Source organism: Elgaria multicarinata, chromosome 2, assembly GCF_023053635.1.
Source record: "Elgaria multicarinata webbii isolate HBS135686 ecotype San Diego chromosome 2, rElgMul1.1.pri, whole genome shotgun sequence".
Classification (NCBI taxonomy): Eukaryota; Metazoa; Chordata; class Lepidosauria; order Squamata; family Anguidae; genus Elgaria; species Elgaria multicarinata.
The window spans coordinates 170,205,829-170,229,301 of record NC_086172.1 but is presented as its reverse complement, the minus strand read 5'-3'; the positions used below and the strand labels follow the sequence as shown (position 1 = coordinate 170,229,301).

General features: G+C 43.6%; 1 protein-coding gene across 1 annotated transcript in view; it reads left to right on the top strand.

Annotated features, from left to right (window-relative positions):
* Window positions 1–23,473, top strand: part of NUDT14 (nudix hydrolase 14) — a 70,477-nt gene that overhangs the window by 35,635 nt on the left and 11,369 nt on the right. The window contains exons 3-4 of the mRNA XM_063147663.1: window positions 17,589–17,653; window positions 21,695–21,932. Of these exons, the coding sequence (XP_063003733.1) occupies window positions 17,589–17,653; window positions 21,695–21,932 (303 nt within the window). The remainder of the gene's footprint in view (window positions 1–17,588; window positions 17,654–21,694; window positions 21,933–23,473) is intronic.

Below are 23,473 nucleotides of genomic sequence, written 5' to 3'. Positions count from 1 at the left end.
CAGGATGAGCTGCAATATTGTCTATATGCAGATAGTGAAAGAATTAAATGTGCACAAAGGTTTTTTGACAATGTTGAAAGTGTTTAAAAAACAGCATTTCTTTGACCAGAATGTACAAACAGTGTCACCAGTTTACTGGTATGAACAAGGGACAGCATACATATCTCTGCAGGTGTTGTTTCATCGACACAAGCAGGAGAGATCCTTATGGAGAAAAGTTCCTAATATGTTTCTAAGAAAGAAAGAAAGAAAGATCCAATTGCCATGGACGTTTTTACTGAAACATGTTTCACTTTTTATTGACTTGATTCTACAAGAATGTCTTTGCCTTGCATCAGTTTGAGGCCTGCTTCTCATTTTTGTGGGTATTCTTCTGTGTAGAACAAGCTCCCAGTACATCGTATGGGCTCAGGGCTGGCCCGGGGAGGGAGCAGTGGGGCCAGTTGGCATGGCCCTACAATTTTGAGGGGGGCTACTCCAAGTCTCCCTGGTAGAGGCAAAGGGAGACCCTTTGGTAAAGATTTGTTAGAAAGTCGCTCTCCTCTTCGTTATCAATGGCCTTTCACGTCGCTTTCCTGCAATCGGGGACATTTGTGGACTTTTTGATTTTTTGTGGCACTTTAAGCAGTTAGATGAGAATGAGTTGTCACAAAAAGCTAATCAGTTTCAGCTGCAATACCCAAGTCATATTTCAACTGACATTCAGATTGAAGTGCTTCTTCTTAAACAAATTTTTGATGTGAATTTCAAACTTGATGCTGTTTCACCGAAGGAAATTTATGGTCAAATATTGAACTTGAGGTTGGGCAATATCTTCCCAAATGTCTTCATCACGTTGTGCATTTTTCTGACATTGCCAGCAACGGTGGCCTCTAATGAGAGCAGCTTCAGTGTCCTAAAACGAATCAAGTCATACTTTCGGTCCGCAATGGTGCAAGAATGTTTGAATGGATTAGCAATTTTGAACATTGACACTGACAAGGCAAAGTTGCTTGATTTTCTGTTGTTGTTGATGAATTTGCCCAAAGAAAAACATGTAAAGCATTTCTGAATGTGAAGAAGTGATGTCTTATATACATCTTGAATGTATATGAAGTGCTTGCCATTGCCTTTTTTATAAATCGTTCTAGTTCATATGTATTTAGAACTGATTAAAAAAAACTTAATGAGCAGTTTGAAATGGGACCTACATTTCCCATCTGGCCCGGGCCTACTACCAGCTTTGCCCGGCCCTCCATGGGCTAACATAAATGTGTGTTGGGGGTGGGGGGGATAAGGATATAAGGATTTGTCTTTTAAGCACCCATAAGAATTTGCCTCATCTTGTGATTAATACAGAGCACTTCATACCTTAACCAAAGATCCACCCATATTATAGACTCAGTTGATTCAGTTACCAAGACATCAAATCCCTTCCTATGTTGGAGTGGGTGCATATACCTCCTCCCATAATATGTGGCATGAGTTCTTTGCACTTACAGCTTGGTTTTGGGCCACAGAACATACAACTGTGCATGTCAAACTTGTCAGAAAGCGGAGAGAGGCATACATGCTGCCTCTTCCCATCATGAGAAGGGATTTGGCAGCCTGGTAATTATATGAACCCAGCTGATCAAATGAGTGGATCTTTGAGTAACTCCGAGTATTATCAACTTGTTCCAAATGGAAGAGAGTTCAAAGCAGACCAGCAAAGATAACCAAAAAATAAATAAAATGGAATTGTTACAAGAGTGATGCATGTTCATACTTGGGCAGTGAAGGCTTCAGGGGAGACGAGTGTAATTTTTGTAAACATGTAAATAGATCTTTGAAAGAGGCAGGTATCAATTATCTTCCTTGGCCATTGAGAACAGAACAAGTAGGCTTCTAAAGCTGAGGACAGAACATTTCAGGTTAAACATTAAGGAATGGCTTTTTGAACAAGCTACGAAGGGATGTTGTGCAAACAACATTGTTGAAGCTAATCGAGTCTAGACTTGACACCTCATTATCAAGGCTGATGCAGGGATAATGAATTTCATCCTGCCTTTGTAGAGGGGAATGAACCAGAGAAGCTATTAAAAGTTTCTTTCAACTGAAGTAATTATCTGATTTGTTTGTATTTCGTGTTCACAACTGTCTTTTGGAAAAGATGTTCGGGCTGCAACTTCCTTGATTAGGAACAATTGCTGCTCTTCCAGTGCCATGTTAGATTGGGAACAGCATTAGGTACACCTACGTGCAGTGAGTTTATGTACTCCAGTGGTATGTTATGTCTAAAGAGATTAATGGGGCATAGGGGACCCTGTTCCCAAATCGTTCCCCCTATTCTGAGCAAACTGATATTATCAACTTTAGCATCCTACTTTTTGAAAACCAACCTATGATTTAACGAATGGGATGAGGAAGTGAGAGGTGATGTCTTTCTGTACAATGCCCAGTTTGCATCATCTTGTCACATACAAGTGTCACCAAGCAGAGCCCAAGCCTGGCCTAAGTAGATCAAGGGGTGCAGTGTAACAAGTAGGGCTGCTTGAGCAAGCTCAACCACCCATCGTCAATTGTATGCATGCGCTGCATCCATTTGTCTCTCTTATAAATTCAACAGCTACCATTATGATGGGCAGGATATGTGGAGGCAGAGCTCATACATGGCAGGGACTTTCCTCTCCCCCAGAAGCTCTGACCATGAAGGCTCAGCCGCCCAGTGCCAGGGGAGGTGGGCAGCTTCCCCCCCCCCCATTCATCAAGCGTGATGCTTTCCCTTTTATGAGTGAGCTGCAGCTATTTGCTTATATGGGAGAAAATGTATATTTATTTATTTATTACATTTATATACCGCCCCACAGCCGAAGCTCTCTGGGCGGTTCACAAAAGCTAAAAACAGTAAACATTAAAAGTATACAAAATTTAAAAACCATCAGAGACATAAAAACAACAGTATAAAAACAGCAGCATCCATTTAAAACAACAGTTCTGGGGTCCATTAAAAAACAAACTTAGCGTTGTTCAATGCCGTTAAATGCCTGAGAGAAGAGAAAAGTCTTGACCTGGCGCCTGAAAGATAACAACGTTGGTGCCAGGTGAGCCTCATCGGGGAGATAATTCCACAGTTGGGGGGCCACCACCGAAAAGGCCCTCTCCCTTGTTGCCATCCTCCGAGCTTCCCTCGGAGTAGGCAATTGGAGGAGGACCTTAGATGTTGAGCGTGGTGTATGGGTAGGTTCAATGCGGGGGAGGCTTCAGGTATTGCGGTCCCAAGCCATATGGGAGATTATGTTGGGCTGAGGCTAAAGTTGTTATTGTTGTTGTTGTTGTTATTATTATTATTCTGCCTTTTTCCCAGTACTGGGACTCAGGGTGGTTTACAAGATTAAAACATGCACAATTAAAACATATAAATATAAATTACAAAAGTTAAAATAGAATTAGGCCTACAGTAAAATTAAAAACATTTTTTAAAAAAATAAAATAAAAATTGTAACAGGTTAAAAAGGAGGGGGGGGTTGAATCCAATACATTAACACAAGTCCAGTATAGTTCCAAAAGCCTGCTGAAACAAAAAAGTTTTTTGCCTGCCTCCGAAACTGTAGCACAAAGGGAGCCAGCCTCCTAGGAAGTCACACGCCGCGTGTAGACAGAGGGGGAGATCTTGCGATAAACATATTGAGAGATCATACCCCCTCGGTAGCGCTCGACAGGGTAGGTCTAGCCATGGCCCAAAGCTCAATCTCCAGTTTTAAAATTGAGGTAGTGAATGAATGATGCGAGAGACACTTCTCTACCCAAGACCCCGGAGAGTCGCTGTGCTTCCAAATGGAGTAGGTGATACAAGGCCAGGTGAACGAATAGCCTGGCCTGCTCTAAGAAAGCTTTCTGTGTTCCTAGCATTTCATGGCATGTTACTGTGCCTCAGTTTGCAGTTTTGGAATTACTAAAATAGGATTTACGATGCCTCCCCAACACACCACCCTGAAAATATTTCCACTTCTATAGAACTCTCTACACTTCGGATGCACAGATTGCAACCAGCAGGCAGCTGATCAGATCTGCCATGGTAGCAGCACTTATGCAAGCTATATTGCGTGTGCCGTCACAGCTTTGGATTCCTTCAGGGCTAGAGTGTTAGTGTAATATCTCTTTGGGAGAAGCAGTTTTCACAAATAATTAAGGGCCATTACAACATGTGTTGCAAACATTCACCCACAAGGAGCTCAGTGCAGCTATAAACACAATAGGTTTCAGATTTATTTAATTCCCCCCTCCCCGATATATTTTTGAACTGTGAGGTCTCCTTGCCTTGTGGATCCTGGGATGTGGGCCAAGGTATCTCTCACACACACAAACAGAGAGTATATTGTACTTAAAAATGCTCTGACTAATTCAGGGTATTGTATACACAATGTTGGCCCGACAGTTCATTTCCCCTTTTTGTTGTTGCTGAATTTTTACACTCTATATTTTCTCCATTATTACATGTGAATAGCATCTGTTTATTTTAAATTTTCTCCGGCACCTCATTCTTTTATATGCTGATTAAATAAAACACTGTTAGGCAACTCAAACCAGTGTAATATTAAGTAGCTGTAGTTTATATTTCAAAGAGCGATGCTTATGGGATTGTTAACATGTCTTAAAATTTATTGTTACTTCTCATTCTCTTGCAAGCGTGATTGTTAAAACAGCGGGGTTTGTTGCGTGCGGTATCCCAAGGAATTTCCTGCTGCCGTGCCTTTCCTAAGGACCAGAGTAGTTGTTTTTTTAAGCCTCCCATCCATTTGGGGTCATAACTGACCCTAAAGGAGTATAAATATACCAAACCTTTCCTCTAACCCATACTAGATCATCCTCCATGAATGTTTCCTACAATAAAGGGAATTGTTCTGTTGTGTTTTAGCTGGTTTTTTTTTTAAAGAAACATGAGTGCTTAACTAAAAGAGTTTTGGGGTCAGTTAAACTCCAATAAAAATGAATCCTGGAGCAAGAAAATGCTGTATGGGCAAGGTGTTGGGGATCTGAATGAAAATTTTGATTCAACAACACGAAGGATACCACCCTATCGGGTTAATACCTGCTAGATTTCCAGGTACCCTATGCACTGCCGAACTACTCCCGGCAGGACAGGAGCAGCAATGGAGGCAATTACTAGGGTGACCATATGAAAAGGAGGACAGGGCTCCTGTATCTTTAACAGATGTATTGAAAAAGAAATTTCAGCTGGTGTCATTTGTATATATGGGGAACCTGGTAAAATTTCCTCTTCATCACAACAGTTAAAGCTGCAGGTGCCTTGCCCTCTTTTAAATCTAGCTCCTCCAGCTTTAACTGTTGTGATGAAGACAGAATTTCATCAGGTTCTCCATATATACAAATGACACCTGCTGAAATTCCCTTTTCTATGCAACTATTAAAGATACAGGAGCCTTGTCCTCCTCATACGGTCACCCTATAAAGATTATCATCTCTCCATCCTCTTATTTTTCATTGTCCTCTTGATGGCCTCTGAACCCACCTAGAGCAGTCGCACTGGCAAGAGCAGGGCCAAGGCTGGTTGGTCATAGGGTTTTGCATATCCTGACCGTTCCCCGCCCACCATATGCCCCCATTTTGTCCTCAACGAAGTCATCTGAGGCTGCTTTAGTGTCCTCGGAACACAGGCTCTGTGGTTCTTTCTGCAGCAGCTGAGAGGGGGCAGAGGCAGGGGAGGGATGAAATTGTGTAGTCCCCCTCTTAAAGTCGAAGCAGTGTCAGAAGGGGGAATCCAAAATATTCAACAGTCCCTGCGACACTCACCGTAGGAATGTGGCCTAATTTTACTTGATGTCGTTGCAGAACTTCAGATAAGGAGGTGTTAACCATCCAGTATTGTTTATTCATACATTCAGGAGGTTTTGTGTTGAAGGAAGGAATCCATGAATAAGGTATTAGGAGCCTATGGCCCAGTTTTTAGTAAAAGCAAACCATGACCCCTTTCTTCCTCTTCTGCTTTACATGCATGGTTTGATATCCTAGTTTGCTATCTAATTATGGTATGAACAAACCACAGTTTCCTATATTCAGTCAAGAGAGGAACTATAGTTTGTTACAAACTGCAGATAGTTTAAACTTCCTCCCCTCATGTACAAATAGTGGTGGAAGGGGGTTGCTGTGTCTGAATCGGTCCTATGAAACCCCATAGAAATGTAATAAATCAATAAATGAATTGAACATTGAGGGTCATTACAGACCCCAAAAACTATCACTATACTATTTTAACCCTGCACTACAAACAATGATCCTTTGCGAGACACAATAGCTTTGGCTAGAAGTATAGAAACATAATAAATCAATAAACAAGGTCCATTTGAACACAATATCAGGTTTAATAAAAAAAAATCCTGTGTACTTTGTTTTTGCTTTTCTTTCAAGGATAGAATAGTTTAAATATAGTTGCCTCGTATCTTTTCTTTTCCAATGCAAAGCTGTAAATATTAAATTGCATATCTGAAATCTCTGTCGGCGTGCGTGCAATAAAATAGCCCCTTTGACCTCTTTAATTATCTCTCCCACCCACCCCCGTTTTTTTTTTCCAAATCCACTTTATCTGTGATTAGTATTGAAAGGGTGAGTGTTTTTGTCAAGAGCTTATGGCCTTGCTTTTGTGATGGTCTGCATCTTGGCTTTTTGGGGTCGGGGTCGGAATGCAACGTGCTTGAAGGAGCTCAGAGCCAGCCAATAGAGGCTGTGTAAGTGTGCACACATTTAATTCTGGGCCTGCCTGCATTATGATTAAAGTAAAGGAGTGCTCAGGAGAATAATCAAAGGCTGTAGCTATCCTGGAACTCAGTGGCTGTGTTTTCTCCAGCATAAGCTGCTTCATGTGCCTGTCTGATAAAAGGAGGCAGTATCACTCCATTTATCACACTGTACGTTTAAAAGGTGTCGTTCTAGTAGTCATCTTCAAAAATTAAGCTTTGAGTTGAGTGCTAAACCCACGAGTATCTGTTTGGTTTTTCCCAGTTCCCCTTCCGGACCCATCTTTATTTCAGTTGCCATTCATTCAGCTAACTGTTTATATAATTTCAACACTTGTGAAATTACCTATAGGATTGGATTTTAAAAACAACACAAAAACACCCTAAAGCCAATAGAAGGAATATAAAGTTAAGATTACAGATTTAGTACCTTCTGGAGATGAAATAGTTTCCTTCGGTGTTTTTCCGGAAGTAATTTCTATTAATGAGATTCCAAGATTGCTTGGAAAATTCTCAAGCTCAGAGGAGAAAATGAAACATGATAAAGCTTTCTGCACACTGGGGCCTTAGTTAGACCTAAGGTTTATCCCGGGATCGTTCCTGCTTGCTCCCAGGATATCCTGTGTGTTATTTACATGAACAGGGATGACCCCGGGATGATCCTGGGATAAACCTTAGGTCTAGCTAAGGCCTGGGTTGCCCATTTGGGCCAGGAGTGGTTTCAGGATCGAGACACAAGTCAAAACAGAAGAGAGACATGGCTTGCAGGGCTCTTAGATTCCACAAGTATTGATTACTCATTTAGCTGAAGGAGAAAGGAGAACAGGGAGTTTGCAAGGTCCCATCTGGAGCATGCAAGAAGCAATATGGAAGACTATGTTGCTCATGTAGTTCAGGAGGCAGAAAACGTGGCATCTTTTAAACGCCTCCTGAAGTCACACTTGTTCACCCAGGCTTTCCTGGGGCCAGAAGTAAACTAATTATGCCACTTCATTTTACTGCTCCATCTATCTATCTATCCATTTAATTTAAACCATTTCTTGGACTCCTTTAGGGCAGAAGTCCTCACGAGGTGACTTACAACAATAAAATACATAAAAGCAGTTAAAATATTAAAAGCGATAAAAACATAATCACAATAAAATAGCACTTAAAAAGAACAAAACCAGCAAGAACAACAATTGCAGCAATAATAGTACTCAACATGGGAAGGCCACGATAAAATGAAGTGCTCCATTTTACAACTCCTTTACAGTAGTTGGAAAGTGTGTTTTTTATGCTGTGTGTATGTATATATATATATATAAGAGCCTCGTGTGGCGCAGAGTGGTAAGCGGCAGTTACTGCAGCCGAAACTCTCCCCACGGCCTGAGTTCGATCCCAGCGGAAGCTGGTTCTCAGGCAGCCGGCTCAGGTCGACTCAGCCTTCCATCCTTCCGAGGTCAGTAAAGTGAGTACCCAGCTAGCTGGGGGAAAGGTAACCGCGACTGGGGAAGGCAATGGCAAACCACCCCACTACAAAGTCTGCCAAGAAAACATCAGCGAAAGCAGGCATCCCTCAAGGAGTCAGCAATGACTCAAGTGCTTGCACGAGAGGTTCCTTTCCTTTCCATAGATAGATAGATAGTATTTTAATATTGTGAACCACTGAGAGATTCTTTTGTATTCGGGGACATATAAATGTTACAAATCAATAATAAGACTAGCTGAGCTCACTAAGCCAAGGAATCAGTCCAACCTTGAGGCTGGCGAGGACTGAAGACTGGGAAAAGGAAAAGGGGGGAAAAACAAAGATGGTGCAGCCATGATGGGTAGCAATCATACAGAATAAGGCAGCCGCACACAAGGAGCAAGCCAGGTAATTTGTGTCTCAGTGTGAAGGAGCGCAGGCTGCATTTACAGTTTACACCAATGGACCAATTGTCTTTTGTGGGGGGGTGGAGTCATGCAAAATGGCAGGATTTAATGAAGTCTCCCCTTAATGTTAATGGGTAAGTCTTTACAGGTATGGGAGCACGATATGCAAATCAGAGCATCACACACACACACACAAAACCAAAGTGTTCTCTCTTCCCATTGACTCTTCTATATGCTGTGAAACGATTCATAGGGCTTCTCAGCAAGCATCCCATCGCACCTGAAACTAAGTCACGTTGACTGTATTCTCCAGGGAGGGAGCAAGCACAAAAACAAATTGTATGCATTTCTGGCATGTTTGCACATGAGACCTATTGTTCAGGATCTTTTGATGTCAATTTCAGATTAAATTCTTGTATAGGCCTCATACATTCCAAGGAAAGTCTACTCTTTTCCTGCTCTTGTGTTCTGTTTTGGCATTCTGATAATATAATACTTTGGTCGGATGATCTAATCTTTTTGTGCATTATGTTGCCAAATATGTTGTTACTACAATATAGGGGAAATATCAAATCAGTTCTTCTGTTTGAATAAACATGCAGCCAGTGTGTATATGTGTGTGTTCGTTCCAGTGATAGAAGCCCTTCCCCATTATTTGAAGAAATCCCAGTTAATTGAAATCCATGCAGCAACAAATCGGTTATGTCGTTTTTAGTTAAGGTGGTCGAAGACTTCACGTGGGGGAGCTCGAACTGTGAAATCCTTCCGTTCAGAAAGTGTGGATCCATTTCCAATTGGGTCCAGCCTCCTTTGAGCTCATCCCAAATGGGACTGGAGAGGGCATGAGTCTGGAGCCAACTCAATCTGGAGCTTGAAATGACAGTAACTCAATGATGGGCTTCTTCTTGCGAAGCAATCTCCGTCATCCCACGTCCAAATGACATTCCCACCCCCATCACTACCCATCCTTCCATGCAAATAACCATGACAGTGTGTTCTTCCCTTATATGCCTATCTACTGCCTTTAACGAAATAACTTGAGGGACCAGTGGGATAGCATAACCTATTATCTATCTACTTCCTTGTACAATATCTAACCTACCGTAATATACATTTATATTTAACTTGAGGACAATCCCGCCAGATATGTGCAGATGATCCACACTCCTCCTCCTTTGTGTTGCTGTGATCCATCCTTGCAAATTATTGCCTCTTTCCCCCCTCCTCCAAAGTAAGCCTGCTATTGTTGTTGCTTGGGCAGACAGTGGGACTGGCAGAGAAGGGGTGTGTGTTTCACCCATTTGGGCTTTTCAAGCATTCCTGGGGAGCATTTGGGGGGGGGGGAAACACCTTGAAATAGTGGTTACTGCAACTGATACTCTCCCCACGGCCTGAGTTCGATCCCAGCGGAAGCTGGTTCTCAGGCAGCCGGCTCAGGTCGACTCAGCCTTCCATCCTTCTGAGGTCAGTAAAGTGAGTACCCAGCTAGCTGGGGGAAAGGTAACCGCGACTGGGGAAGGCAATGGCAAACCACCCCACTACAAAGTCTGCCAAGAAAACGTCAGCGAAAGCAGGCGTCCCTCAAGGAGTCAGCAATGACTCAAGTGCTTGCACGAGAGGTTCCTTTCCTTTCCTTCAACAGGACTACCAAAAAAACCAAATGGGTTTACAGGGAAGCTGGCGAGAGCTTGCGTATTACTGATTTCAAGGTGCCTTCCATGTTTCTTACCCTTCTTAATTTTCTAAGTCAAATGGGCAAAATCCAGCCTAACAAAGCTTCACTTACTTGATTGATTGATTGATTGATTGATTGATTTATATCTCACCTTTTTTCCACCAAGGAACCCAAGGTAGTATACATAATCCTCCTCCTCTGCAATTTATCCTCACAACAACAACCCTGCAAGGTAGGTTGGGCTGAGAGTCTGTGACTGGCCCAAAGTCACCCAGTGGGCTTCCATGGCTGAGTGGGGCTAGAACCCGGATCTCCTGACTCTCAGTCCAACACTTTAGCCACTACATCACGCTGGCTCTATATGTCTACATTTTATGTCATGAAAAGTCTTATTATTGATCTTTGTAAGCTATTCTGGGTGCCCTTTTCAGCTGAACAGCAAAGTAACAATACTTCAAATAAATAAATCAAGCACGTTACCTGAACCATAGTTATATGAACCACCTTAAATATCTAAAAGTAAACATATTTATTTTTGCTTTTGAAAAAGAGAATCCCTTTTGCTCCCTTTCCGGAAAAAAGTCAACTATTAATTGAATTAACAAATCTTTTGTTGGTTCTTTCCTCACATAATTTGGTATGTTTCACAAATCTTTCATGTTCCAGTGTTCCCTGTTGTCTCAAGATGGCACAGAAAGGAGACAGTTGTAATGAAACACTATTTCATTCAAGTTTAATTTGATCTTGTTCCTTAACTTTGACAGCTTGGTTCTGATTGTTCCATCTGTTCTGTACATGTCTTTAAGTGACTGAATCTTAGGGAAAAATAATAACCCATTCTTCAGTAAGTTGACACATGTTACTTCATTTTCAAGTAACCCTTATTCGCAATCTCTCTCTCTCTCTCTCCTTTTTGGAATATAAATTCTGATTTCATGAGGCTTTTTTAGGTTTATAAGCCTAAACACAGTTACCTGTAAATCCTATTTAATTCAATAGGACATTTGTAAGTCCTATTTAATTCAATAGGACTAAACATACAGAGGATGGTTCAACACATTTTTTTGCTAATAGAGTATCCAATCATGATGGCCATGGTGAAAAAAAAAGTTCATAATTTAAGAACCCCTGGGAGACACATAGCTTCTCCATGGGATTAGAAATGTACAATTTCTGGAAATTTTGAAGCCAATGTGCGTGTGGGTTGTGGGTGTGTCTGTATTCCCCCACTCCCTTTACATTTTCTCCAAGATAATACACTTTCAGATAGATTGAAAGATATGCAACACTTGATTTTCTTATGTAACCTAAACTTACGTCACTACTTTCTAGGCTTGGCAGAATCCCAGACAGAAGATGTTCTGGATGCTACCAGTCTATGAAAGCGCTTTTTCCAGCATCAAGTCCTAGCAGTGCTGCTTGTATAGCCATCCACACAAAAGCTGCAACAATTATACCATTGCTAACATTATTACCTTTGAATCACTGTCCTTTTTAACCCTGTGCTTTAAAAGCTATCCACTCATCATTCTGAAAGAGAAAATATTTCATAGGAGACTTTTAAATCACTCTCTGCGCTCAATTTCTTTTCTCTCTCTCTCCCCCCCCCCCAATTCAGGTCTTGAGTGAGGAGCAGGTATAGGGAAAATGTTTTCCTAAATTTTCCATGTTCTACATTTTATAAGGGACCTCTTAGTGAAGGCTTTATTATCTTAAGGAGTGGGACAGATTCTGCCCCCACCATGAAACCATCCTCAAATGCATCACTTGCATTAATTCCCTATCCACATTCTCCGTGCCATGCATAATTTTGTATACCTGTCACATCTCCCCCTACCCTTCTTTTTTCCAAGCTAATTTATTTATTTATTTTATTACATTTATATACTGCCCCATAGCCGAAGCTCTCTGGGCGGTTTACAGAAGTTTCCCCACCAAGCTAAACAGTCCCAGCTGCTGTAACCTTCCCTCATAGGGCAGATGTTCCAGTCCCTTGATCATATTAGTGGCCCTTTTCTGCAATTTTTCCAGCTTCTTATAGTTCTTTGTCTTTAAACCCTACTTATTTCTCATTCAACTAGACTTTAAAGCTTTCAAATACCAGGATGCCTTCAAATGGGGGATTGTCTTCTGACAGCTCTTCAGATTGAGTACTTTCCTCAGTAAAATACAGCAGCATTCATGACCACCTTATTAGGGACACAATTCGAGGGAGCGAATAAACTTTACCCTTTGTGATTCCTATTTGTGGGGAGCTTTTAACACCCAAACCACCCTCATCTGCATATACGAACATAAGAAGAGCCCTGATGCTGGATCAGACCAAGGGTCTATCTAGTCCAGCACTCTGTTCACACAGTGGCCAACCAGCCATCGGCCAGGGATGAACAAGCAGGACATGGTGCAACAGCACTCTCCCACCTATGTTCCCCGGCAACTGGTGCACACAGGCTTACTGCCTCCAATACTGGAGATAGCACACAACCATCAGGCCTAGTAGCCATTGATAGCCTTCGCCTCCAGGAATTTATCCAACCCCCTTTTAAAGCCATCCAGATTGGTGGGCATCACTACATCTTGTGGTAGTGAGTTCCATCATTTAACTATGCGCTGTGTGAAGAAGTCCTTCCTTTTATTTGTCCTGGATCTCCCACCAATCAGTTTCATGGGATGACCCCGGGGTTCTAGTATTTTGAGAGAGGGAGAAAAATGTCTCCCTATCCACATTCTCCATACCATGCATAATTTTGTACACTTGTATCATGTCTCCCCTTAGCCTCCTTTTTTCCAAGCTAAATAATCCCAGTTGATGTAACCTTCCCTCATAGGGGAGATGCTCCAGCCCTATGCCTTCTCTATTTGCATACTTCCTTCTCAGGTGTCATGCTAGTCTCTGCATACATTTGCAGGCTCTGCACTACTCAACCAGAAGTGTATTATGCACCTTTTGTCCTGGATTCCTTGGGGCTGATAGCAGGAAGCCTATTGTGCAAGCTGTTAGCGTCTGCATTGATGCCATATTCATTCCAGACCATTTTGAGGTTCTTCAGAAGAATGGATTTACTGTAGCTATCAGAACACCTGATTCCTGTTTGGTCAGTTCCTTAGGCTGTATTAAGCACATCTTCTCATAGAAAACAATGCCCAGTGTTATGGTGATGGGGGGTTGTGTGGGGAATGGTTGGGAGATTTAGAAAAATAGCCTTAGGGAAGTGTAAGAGGTAGAGAAGGAAATGTGGGGAAAATAAAATCAATGAAGTTTGGTGCTATGGAAACCCATTTAAATAGCACCAGGTATTCTACAGCTCACATCTCAAAGCCCTATGAAGAGAGACTGAAAGAACTGGGCATGTTGAGCCTGGAGAAGAGAAAATTGAGGGGAGACATGATATCACTCTTCAAATACTTAGAAGGTTGTCACACAGAGGAGGGCCAGGATCTCTTCTCGATCATCCCAGAGTACAGGACATGGAATAACGGGCTCAAGTTAAAGGAAGCCAGATTCCGGCTCGACATCAGGAGGGCTTCCACACACAGTCTTCGGGGCGCCCCAAAAGCACTTCAGGGCGCCCCGAAACTCCTAGTGTAGCTACCTGGTCAGAAGAGACAGAGGAAGAGGCGGCAGCGGCAGCAGCGGCAGCGGCGGCGGCGAAAAGTTCCCAGGGCTCGGCGGCTTCCTTGCCGCCGAGCACAACTCCCCACCGGCCTCCTCCTGCTGCTGGCGAAAGAGCCACCCGGGTTGGAGAGCTCGGCGGAAGAGCCCGCCTTCTTCTGCCGAGCTCTCCAACCCGGGTGGCTCTTTCGCCGGCAGCAGGAGGCCGGCGGGGAGTTGGGCTTGGCGGCAAGGAAGCCGCCGAGCCCTGGGAACTTTTCGCCGCCACCGCCTCTTCCTCCATCCCTTCTGACCAGGTAGCTACACTAGGAGTTTCGGGGCACCCTGAAGCACTTTCGGGGTGCCCCGAAGACTGTGTGTGGAAGCCCTCCAGGAAAAACTTCCTGAGTGTTAGAGCAGTACGACAATGGAATCAGTTGCCTGGTGAGGTTGTGGGCTCTCCCACACTAGAGGCCTTCAAGAGGCAGCTGGACAACCATCTGTCAGGGATGCTTTTGGGTGGATCCCTGCATTAAGCAGAGGGTTGGACTCGATGGCCTTGTGGGCCCCTTCCAACTCTGCTGTTCTATGATTCTATGAATTGAGGACCGAGTTGTGAGGACACCCTCTCTCACAGATCAGAAATTAAAGACAAGAGACTGTACCAGAATACTGAGTAAATCAATGATTAAATTCCACCTACAGGTGTTATATTCTTTATCTGCGGCTCTACACTGGTTTCCAACTGTAACCATTGAGCCATCTGGCTTTGGGATAGGGCAAGGTATCCATCAAAATTAATATTAAGTAGTCAACAAGCTATCACCAAAGACTAATATATCAATTAACAAATGTGTTTGTCAGGGTGTTGTCATTAAAGCTGGCTGAAAAACAAAAAGCAGGATAAATTCTATGTAGAAAATCTTTTCTGTGTGTTTTTTTTTTAATTGTTTGATAAGAAGCTTTATCCTTCTGATTTACCGAAATAAAATAATGAAGATTTGTATGCAACAGTAGAATTCCTCTAGTCCAACCCTGTCTTCTGTTCCCAATGTTACTCCTCCCCAAAAGATGATGTTGAAGTCCGAAACCTCTGCGCTTAGCTCTCCAGTTGCTTCAGGCTGCAGTCCTAAGCACACATAGTCCAGAGTAAGTCACATTGAGCTCAGTGGAACTTACTTTTGAATAAAACCCTAGGATTGGGCTGGATATTACAGGAGTTGTGACACCCACCCACCCCGGTGACTCTGATTTTGTCTGTCTTGCAGAAACTGCTATAACTCACACTGAGCCCACAGTAGAGAGCAAGCTAGACATAATTTATGTACATCCAAAACATACAACGTAATTTGAGTTAAGCCTAGTAGGTTCCAGATCTTAGCCAGTGTACATGTGTAATGCCGCAGGCCTTTAGACTGTTGGTGAAGAGCTTCTTGTGATTAATGGGAGCATTCCAAGGTAGTTACAGTTGATTAGGGAAGAGTGTCAGAGTCAGTTGGGAAACCGAAAGAAACGGAGAATATAGAATGACTTTTCAGTTGTTTATAGCAGCCGGGGTAAGACATTTGGCTGCCTGAAGTGAAGGTCAAGATGACGCCCCCTCCCATTCCATGTGTGAAAGCCGACTGGACTGCCAGATGAATCTGTCTTCAACAATGATGGTGGAACAACATCCTTCACTGCACCAGAAGGCAGCAGGCTAACTTAGGGGGCACAGAGCAGGCTGCATGGCACACAAGTTTTTCCTCCAGCACCTCGCTGCCACCTGTGAAGATCTGCCGCCTAAGGCAACTGCTTCACTCTGCCCAATGATAGGGCCAGCCCTGATAGCAGCCTTTCCCAACCTGGGAGTGCAGAACTATTTTGGGGTGGGAGCGAGGCCAGGGGTGCAGAACTATTTGGGGGTGGGAGCGAGATACCCCAACACCACCAAGCCTGCTGTGGGCCAGGTGAGACCAGGGGTGTGGCCCACCCCCTGACATCACCCAGCTTTTTTTCCCTTTGTGCTCAAAGAAGGCATGGAACTGTGCCACCTCCCAGCATGGAGAAAGGGGCCCAGACCTCCCCGCCGCTGTCTCCAATATGAGATCACAGGATGAAATTTAATAGGGATAACTGCCAAGTTCTACATTTAGGAAATAGAAACCAAATGCACAGTTACATGATGGGGGGTACTTGGTTCAGCAATACGACAAACGAGAAGGATCTTGGAATTGTTGTAGATTACAAGCTGAATATGAGCCAACAGTGCAATATGGCTGCAAGAAAGGCCAATGTTATTTTGGGCTGCATTAATAGAAGTATAGCTTCCAAATCACGTGAGGTACTGGTTCCTCTCTATTCGGCCCTGGTTAGGCCTCATCTAGAGTATTGCGTCCAGTTCTAGGCTCCACAATTCAAGAAGGACGCAGACAAGCTGGAGCGTGTTCAGAGGAGGGCAAGCAGGATGATCAGGGGTCTGGAAACAAAGCCCTATGAAGAGAGACTGAAAGAACTGGGCATGTTTAGCCTGGAGAAGAGAAGATGGAGGGGAGACATGATAGCACTCTTCAAATACTTAAAAGGTTGTCACACAGAGGAGGGCCAGGATCTCTTCTCGATCCTCCCAGAGTGCAGGACACGGAATAATGGGCTCAAGTTACAGGAAGTCAGATTCCGGCTGGACATCAGGAAAAACTTCCTGACTGTTAGAGCAGTACGACAATGGAATCAGTTGCCTGGTGAAGTTGTGGCCTCTCCCACACTAGAGGCCTTCAAGAGGCAGCTGGACAACCATCTGTCAGGGATGCTTTAGGGTGGATTCCTGCCTTGAGCAGAGGGTTGGACTCGATGGCCTTGTAGGCCCATTCCAACTCTGCTATTCTATGATTCTATGATAACAGCAGGGGATCTGCTGGTGGTGTGTATGTGCGGGAATCCCTACTTTTATCACTGATCTCATTTCAGAGATAACAGCGGGGAGGGAGGATGCCCTCTGAGAGGGATTTCTCCAGGGAGTGGAGCTTGATGCCTAAGCCCTGAGCCCCAGAGGAACCCCAAGAGGCCCCACAGTATCCCACGGGCCAGAGGTTCTGCACCCTTGTCATAGAGCAAGCTGGCTGGGGCTGATGGGAGTTGCAGTCCAAAACTTCTGTGGGGGCACCAGGTTTCAGAAGGCTAATTTATAACCTCAAAATATACTGTTAGTTGTTGTTAACATCTTATTGGGATTATTGATTAAGAAGGTGATGCTTCGGGGGGTGGGTTATTTCTCAAACAAACTTGCAGAATCTGTGGCCCATTTCGATACAAGTTTCACTTCACTGCTGGTAATGTGGTGCTCTTAAAGTGATAGCACTTACTGCAGAGAAACCTCACAGAAATTAGTGAGAATGGTCATGGTTCCTTATGAGTAACTGTTATCACAACAGTGGCAACTGCTTTGACTTGTTTAAATGTTGTTGGTCCAACATGCAATAGAAGTTTCAAGAAAGCAGGCCATTACATCACATCCGATATACTAATAGTGACCAGCTTTAACTGTTGTGATGAAGAGGGAACTTCACCAGGTGCTGCATGCATGCAAATGCCACCTGCTGAAATTCCCTTTTCTCTACAACTGTGAAAGATACAGGAGCCCTGTCCTTCTTTCCATGTGGTCACCCTATTCTAGGGCCTAGCCCCAAGCGCATTAAAACCTAGGAGGCCATATTGCTTTTTTACAAGTGCATTGATCTGTTGCTTTGTCTTGTTTTCTCTCCCCCATCCTCAGTGTGGCTATTCTGATCTTTAATACGTCTCGGCAGTGCTTTGTTGTGGTGAAGCAGTTCCGTCCAGGTAATCCTCTTCCTTTGCTTTAGTTCTTGTTTTCCAATGAAGCAAAGCTGTTACCGGTTTAGTGGTAAAAAGCAGGTGGGCCTGTGAATAGCTGTGGTATTACTATTTTGTTCTGTAGCCAGAGGAAATTGCACTCAACCTGCTGGTAAATTACTGTATAATAAGCTTCCTGATAGGGTGTTTCTCTTCTGTCAACTTCTCTGTCAGCTTATGCCCTTTAAATTCAGGTGGAAGGGCTGGTTCTCCACTAAAAGGAATATCACATTTGTATCCTGCTCTTCCTCCAGTGCAGACTAGGCTGAAAGGCAGTGATGAGCCCTAAGTCACTGAGTGAACATCATTTATTTGAGGGGTGTTGAGCCACAGACCTGTGGGCCAAATCCACCCCTCCTGACATCAAACCCCTTTCTCCAACCTGCTAATTGTTTGGCGGTTTCCTGACATCTGCATGTTTTTTAATGGTTCTAAAAAATTGGAATGCTAAAATACTCTGATTTCAAGGTTCCTTCCTATGACCTGAACACCCTGAGTAACTCCTTAAGGATCTCTGCCTCCTTAAGAGTCCTCTAACTTCCTTCATTTTATTCTCCCCTTCCCAGTAACATAAGGTTTAGGCTGTAGATGTGGGGTGAGCGACCCTCCAGACACTTGTTGCTTAACACAACAGTTTACTAGAGAATTAAAACAAACAAATTACAGTAAAAGTATTTAGTCAATAGAGTTGAGTGATACAAAGGGCATTAAAAGAAAATAAAAGTTGCAAAAATTCAGGTTCTTTACCCTACGCTGTACCTAGACTTCTTCAAGCTGCATCTTTCTGCTCCTACCTTATGGTCTGGTCTTTCGTTGGCTCTGGTCTGGCTGCCTCTCTCATTCTTATATCTTCTTCCCCCAAAACTGAAAGTACTGTTCCCATTTTGAAGAAATAAACCGCAACTGGAGAAATGAGAGCTTCGGCTATGGGGCGGTATATAAATGCAATAAATAAATGAATAAGATAAATAAATAACCAGGGAATGAATCTTAACTGAAGAAATGAAACTATTCCTCTCAGGGATACCCTCTCCCAACAGAACAACTCCAGGCCTCTAAGTCATGACTTTATTACCTTGCCTCAGTAGGCCTCAAATTCTCCTAGCTGGGGTTTTTGTTTCATCTTCTTTTTTTATATTTTGGCCCTGCTCCTTTTGCCTTCAGCCCAATTCCACCACTGAAATGTGGCCCTTGGGGCAAAAGAGGCCCAACGCCCTTGATTTATTCATTTGTTCCTTTATTTAAGCAAGGTACACAGTGACTTTTAGGGTGGTTGTATGTCCTACTTCACAGAATAGAGTAGATCACTTTTACCTGCTGAACTCAAATGATGGATGGATTCATATGGGAGAAGAGAGCCCTATATACCTTAGTTCTGGGTGGCCTGCTCCTGTTTAGTCTTTAAAAACTTAGCAGGTGATGGATCTCTTCTTGATCATCCCAGAGTGCAGGACACAGAATAATGGGATCAAGTTACAGGAAGCCAGATTCCGGCCGGATATCAGGAAAAACCTCCTGATGGTTAGAGCAGTACGACAATGGAACCAATGACCTAGGGAGGTGGTGGGCTCTCCCACCCTAGAGGCCTTCAAGATGCAGCTGGACAGCCATCTGTCAGGGATGCTTTAAGGTGGATTCCTGCATTGAGCAGGGGGTGGGGGGGGTGGACTCTAATAATAATAATAATAATAATAATAATAATAATAATAATAATAATAATAATAAATTTCTTACCTTCCTCTCTGATTGGATCAAGGCGGGGAACAACAGCAAGCATAAAATACATAAAATACTCATTAAAACATAGCTTACACTGTTAAAAACACCCTAAAGCATTCTAAAAAGCATACTAAAAGTATCCTACAATTCTACTGGATAGGCCTGCCGGAAGAGATCAGTCTTGATAGCTTTCTTGAATGCTAAAAGACTGTCAAGCTGACGAGTCTCCTCCAGCGGGCTGTTCCACAGTCTGGGAGCAGCAGCAGAGAAGGCCCTGTGGCCTTATAGGCCCCTTCCAACTCCACTATTCTATGATTCCATGGTGCTTTTTCCTACTGCTTGCCTCCATGATGGGAAAAGCTGTGTCAGTTTAATTTAGGCTGCAGCTAAAGGCATTGGAATAGCACCCCTGTAACAAAAGGCTTCTGATAAGGGTGGTCCCTCTTTTAGCAGCCTGCACAACAGCCTCGGCTGACTCAGTACTATAGATAGACAGACAGAATCCGGCCCTTTGTGTTTCCTTTGATGTCATTACGTGGCTCTTAGCATTTCCTTTAGGAGAGTATTACCACAGCAGCTGTTTCTAGATTAAGGCAAAAGGTCTTTTGCAAATTCCGCTCCACAATCTGTGCAAGGGGGGTGGTATACTTTCAAAAGGGACTTTTTCAAACAAACATGCATGCTTTTCATAACTCTGCCGAAACAGCAGCTGAGTTGACAGGCTGAAACGCTCGTCGCTGTGCACATGGTACATCGTGTACAGCCCAACGTCCCAACAAGTATCAATGAGTCCTGTGAAATCTGCATGTTGGCTGACAAATGGAACTTGCCTTGAGACAGAAGTTGCTCCCCAAGTAGAAGGAATGCCGGGCGGTGGGGGGGGGTGGGGGTGGGGGGATCTCACAGGAATGAAAATTTGTAAAACCTTCAATATGTCCTCTATTCTGCTAAATAGCACTAATTGATTTCCTCCTCTCCACTTATTTTCAAAATACACAGAACATTAAGTGCTCCAACTCCAGTGACTTCTAAGTGCTGCAATTATGACTTGCTAGTTATGTGCTCAATTCTACGAAATGTAAATGTGCAAGCTGCATTAAGTGGGTTCAGATTATTTGTACACATGCCTCAAAGACTCCTTAAAGCCTTTCACTGTCTGAATGTATGTTAGGGGCTGAGTGTTGTTAAAGTGGATTTACCTGACAAGTTCTACTTTTTGAGTCTGCAGTGGCAATAGATTTCTGAGAAAGGAATAGATAAACGCCTTATTATATGGTTATCATATTTTCACCAACTCCAGGTTTTCTATTTGCTCTGTTTCCATTTGCCTGAAGTCGTTAGCCAGGGCAAAGCCTCATTATCTAATTAGCAGGTCTGCTCTCATCTCTTTTGTTTTAAGAGCAGCAGTTCACGGGGTGCTTCCAGACGAAGCTTTTATCACATCATTGCCCTGCTTCACTCACTGACATTTACAGAAGGGTCCAGACATCGTTGTCTCCTACTCGTAACCCTCCCGGGTTTTCCCACCACTACTTCTGTCCTTGTCCGTAGCACAGAAGCCGCGGCACAGTGCCTTCTGATTGCTAGCACAAAGAGCCCTCCGCCTGGAAGCACCCCCAGCCGCAAAGCTAATTGCCCTCAGGATCTACATTTATGTTATTTTACCTGGGAAAGACCAAGCAGCATTTGGGGCGGAGGACAAGGCTGGAAAGAGTTGGTCCAAGATACGGATGATAGCTCTGTAGGCCTCTGATGCACAACTGAGCTCTCTGTTAGGAGGAATTACTTCGTTCTGTCCCATGGTGGGAAAGGTGACGTGTGAACATGCTCGATTTTTTTTGTACAGAGCAGAATGGGCCAGCTCCAGGTTGGAGGTGAGATCAGAGGAATGTGACCACCCATGTTCAAGAACAGGGGTCTGGAACCTCAAGCCATTGGGTCAAATCCTCCCCTCTGAGTTTCCCCAGACAGCCAAGTCCCCTTCTAATGGCCCCTCCCCTTTCCCCGATTATCAATCGATTGGTCATTACCTCTCTTTTGCATCTTGTTTCCCTCTTCTAAAAGGTTGAAATGCTTCTACTAAAGCTTAGTTCATTGGCAATAAGCTAAAATATGCTGGTATTTTGGTCCCGCCCGCTTTTGCCTTTGGCTCCGCCCACCACCGGAATGCCCTGCTCCAACCCCAGGGGGCTTCTCAGAAATTGTATCCAGCCTGCAGGCCGAAAGACGTTTGATTCCTCAGCCCAAGAAGATGGCGAGTGACTGAGCTTGCTTTTTGTGTTTTGTCAGCCGTCTACATGTGTGAGATGGAGCGGAAGTGTCCTCAAGACTTTGAGACCAAAATCCAGGAGACCTGGTGTCCCTTGCCAGACGTCTTGCCTGCGTCAGTCGGAATCACGTACGAACTCTGTGCCGGTATCGTAGACAAGCCAGAGCTGTCGCTGGAAGAAATTGCTTGCAAAGAAGTTATCGAAGAGTGTGGCTATGAAGTCCCTGTAGACAGCCTGAAGAGAATTACATCGTACAGGTAAGTAGGCCTGAGTTCCATGATTTTCAAAGAGCGATCAGTAATCTGAAGCTGTCGTGAGACCCGCCAAGCTGAAGGTCACTCCAACATATATTGTAGCCGGGTAGATAGTTTGACACCCTTCTTTGACCGAAATCCAAGGCAGGCAGCAAATAGCAGGACAATTGGGCCGCTGTGACATGTGGGCAGTGGACTGTGACCAGCAGGCCATGGGCCACAAGTTGTTGAGGCCTGTGTTCAAATGGCATTCCTTTATTTTTGACAACCCGTGACTTGGTGAGAGTGACAGGTACAAGAAGGACGTGAAAGAGGAAGGCAAGAAGAAGGAAAGGTTGCTTGTCTTTAACTGTCTAACGCTGAAGGCCTCAGGACAGAAAAGGGGTTTTAACGCACAGATAAACAGGTGAAGCAGGTAAGCATTACTAGTGTAATAGATACCTGTAATAGAAGCCAAATGCTTACTCTGGTTAAGGAAGCTCGTAGTGTTGGCTTTATATTTGATTCCTCGCTCTCCTTTATTCCTCATATTGAGGCAGTAGCTAAATCCTGTCGTTTTTCCCTGTATAATATTGCCAGGATTCGATCATTTCTGTCTGTCTCTTCTGCCAAGACGCTTGTTCATGCACTGGTTATTTCTCGGTTGGACTACTGCAACCTTCTTCTCACTGGCCTTCCTTCTTCTCACATCAGTCCATTGGTCTCAGTCCACCACTCTGCCGCTTAGATCATCTCCTTGGCTCGCCGCTCCGATCATGTTACTCCACTTCTGAAATCTCTTCATTGGCTTCCAATTCACTTCAGAATCCAATATAAACTTCTCCTGTTGACCTTCAAAGCTTTTCACGGTCTAGCTCCTTCTTATCTCTCCTCTCTCATCTCACACCATTGCCCCGCTCGTGCTCTTCGCTCCTCTGATGCCATGTTTCTCACCTGCCCAAGGGTCTCTACTTCCCTTGCTCGGCTTCGTCCATTTTCTTCTGCTGCCCCTTATGCCTGGAACGCTCTTCCAGAACATCTGAGATCCACAAGTTCAATTGCAGCTTTTAAAGCTCAGCTAAAAGCTTTTCTTTTTCCTAAAGCTTTTAAAACCTGATGTTGTTTGGACTCTATACTGTTAGTTTTACCCTACCCTGTGCCTGTTTACCCTACCCAGTGCCTGTTTGCATTCTCTTCCCCTCCTTATTGCTTTACTATGATTTTATTAGAATGTAAGCCTATGAGGCAGGGTCCTGCTATTTACTGTTTTACTCTGTACAGCACCATGTACATTGATGGTGCTATATAAATAAAATAATAATAATAATAATAATAATAATAATAATAATAATAATAATAATGAAATCTTCTATTACTCCACTTCCCTGTAAATGTTATAGAGCATGTTCAGTGACCAATACTTTTTCATTAAATATGAGGAGATAGTAGCAAAAGCTGCTATTTGTGCATGCAATGTATTTATTTATTTTCTGCATTTATATCCCACCTTTTTTCCTCCAAGGAACTTCAGGAACTCAAAGCATGCATTCATGCACAAACACGTT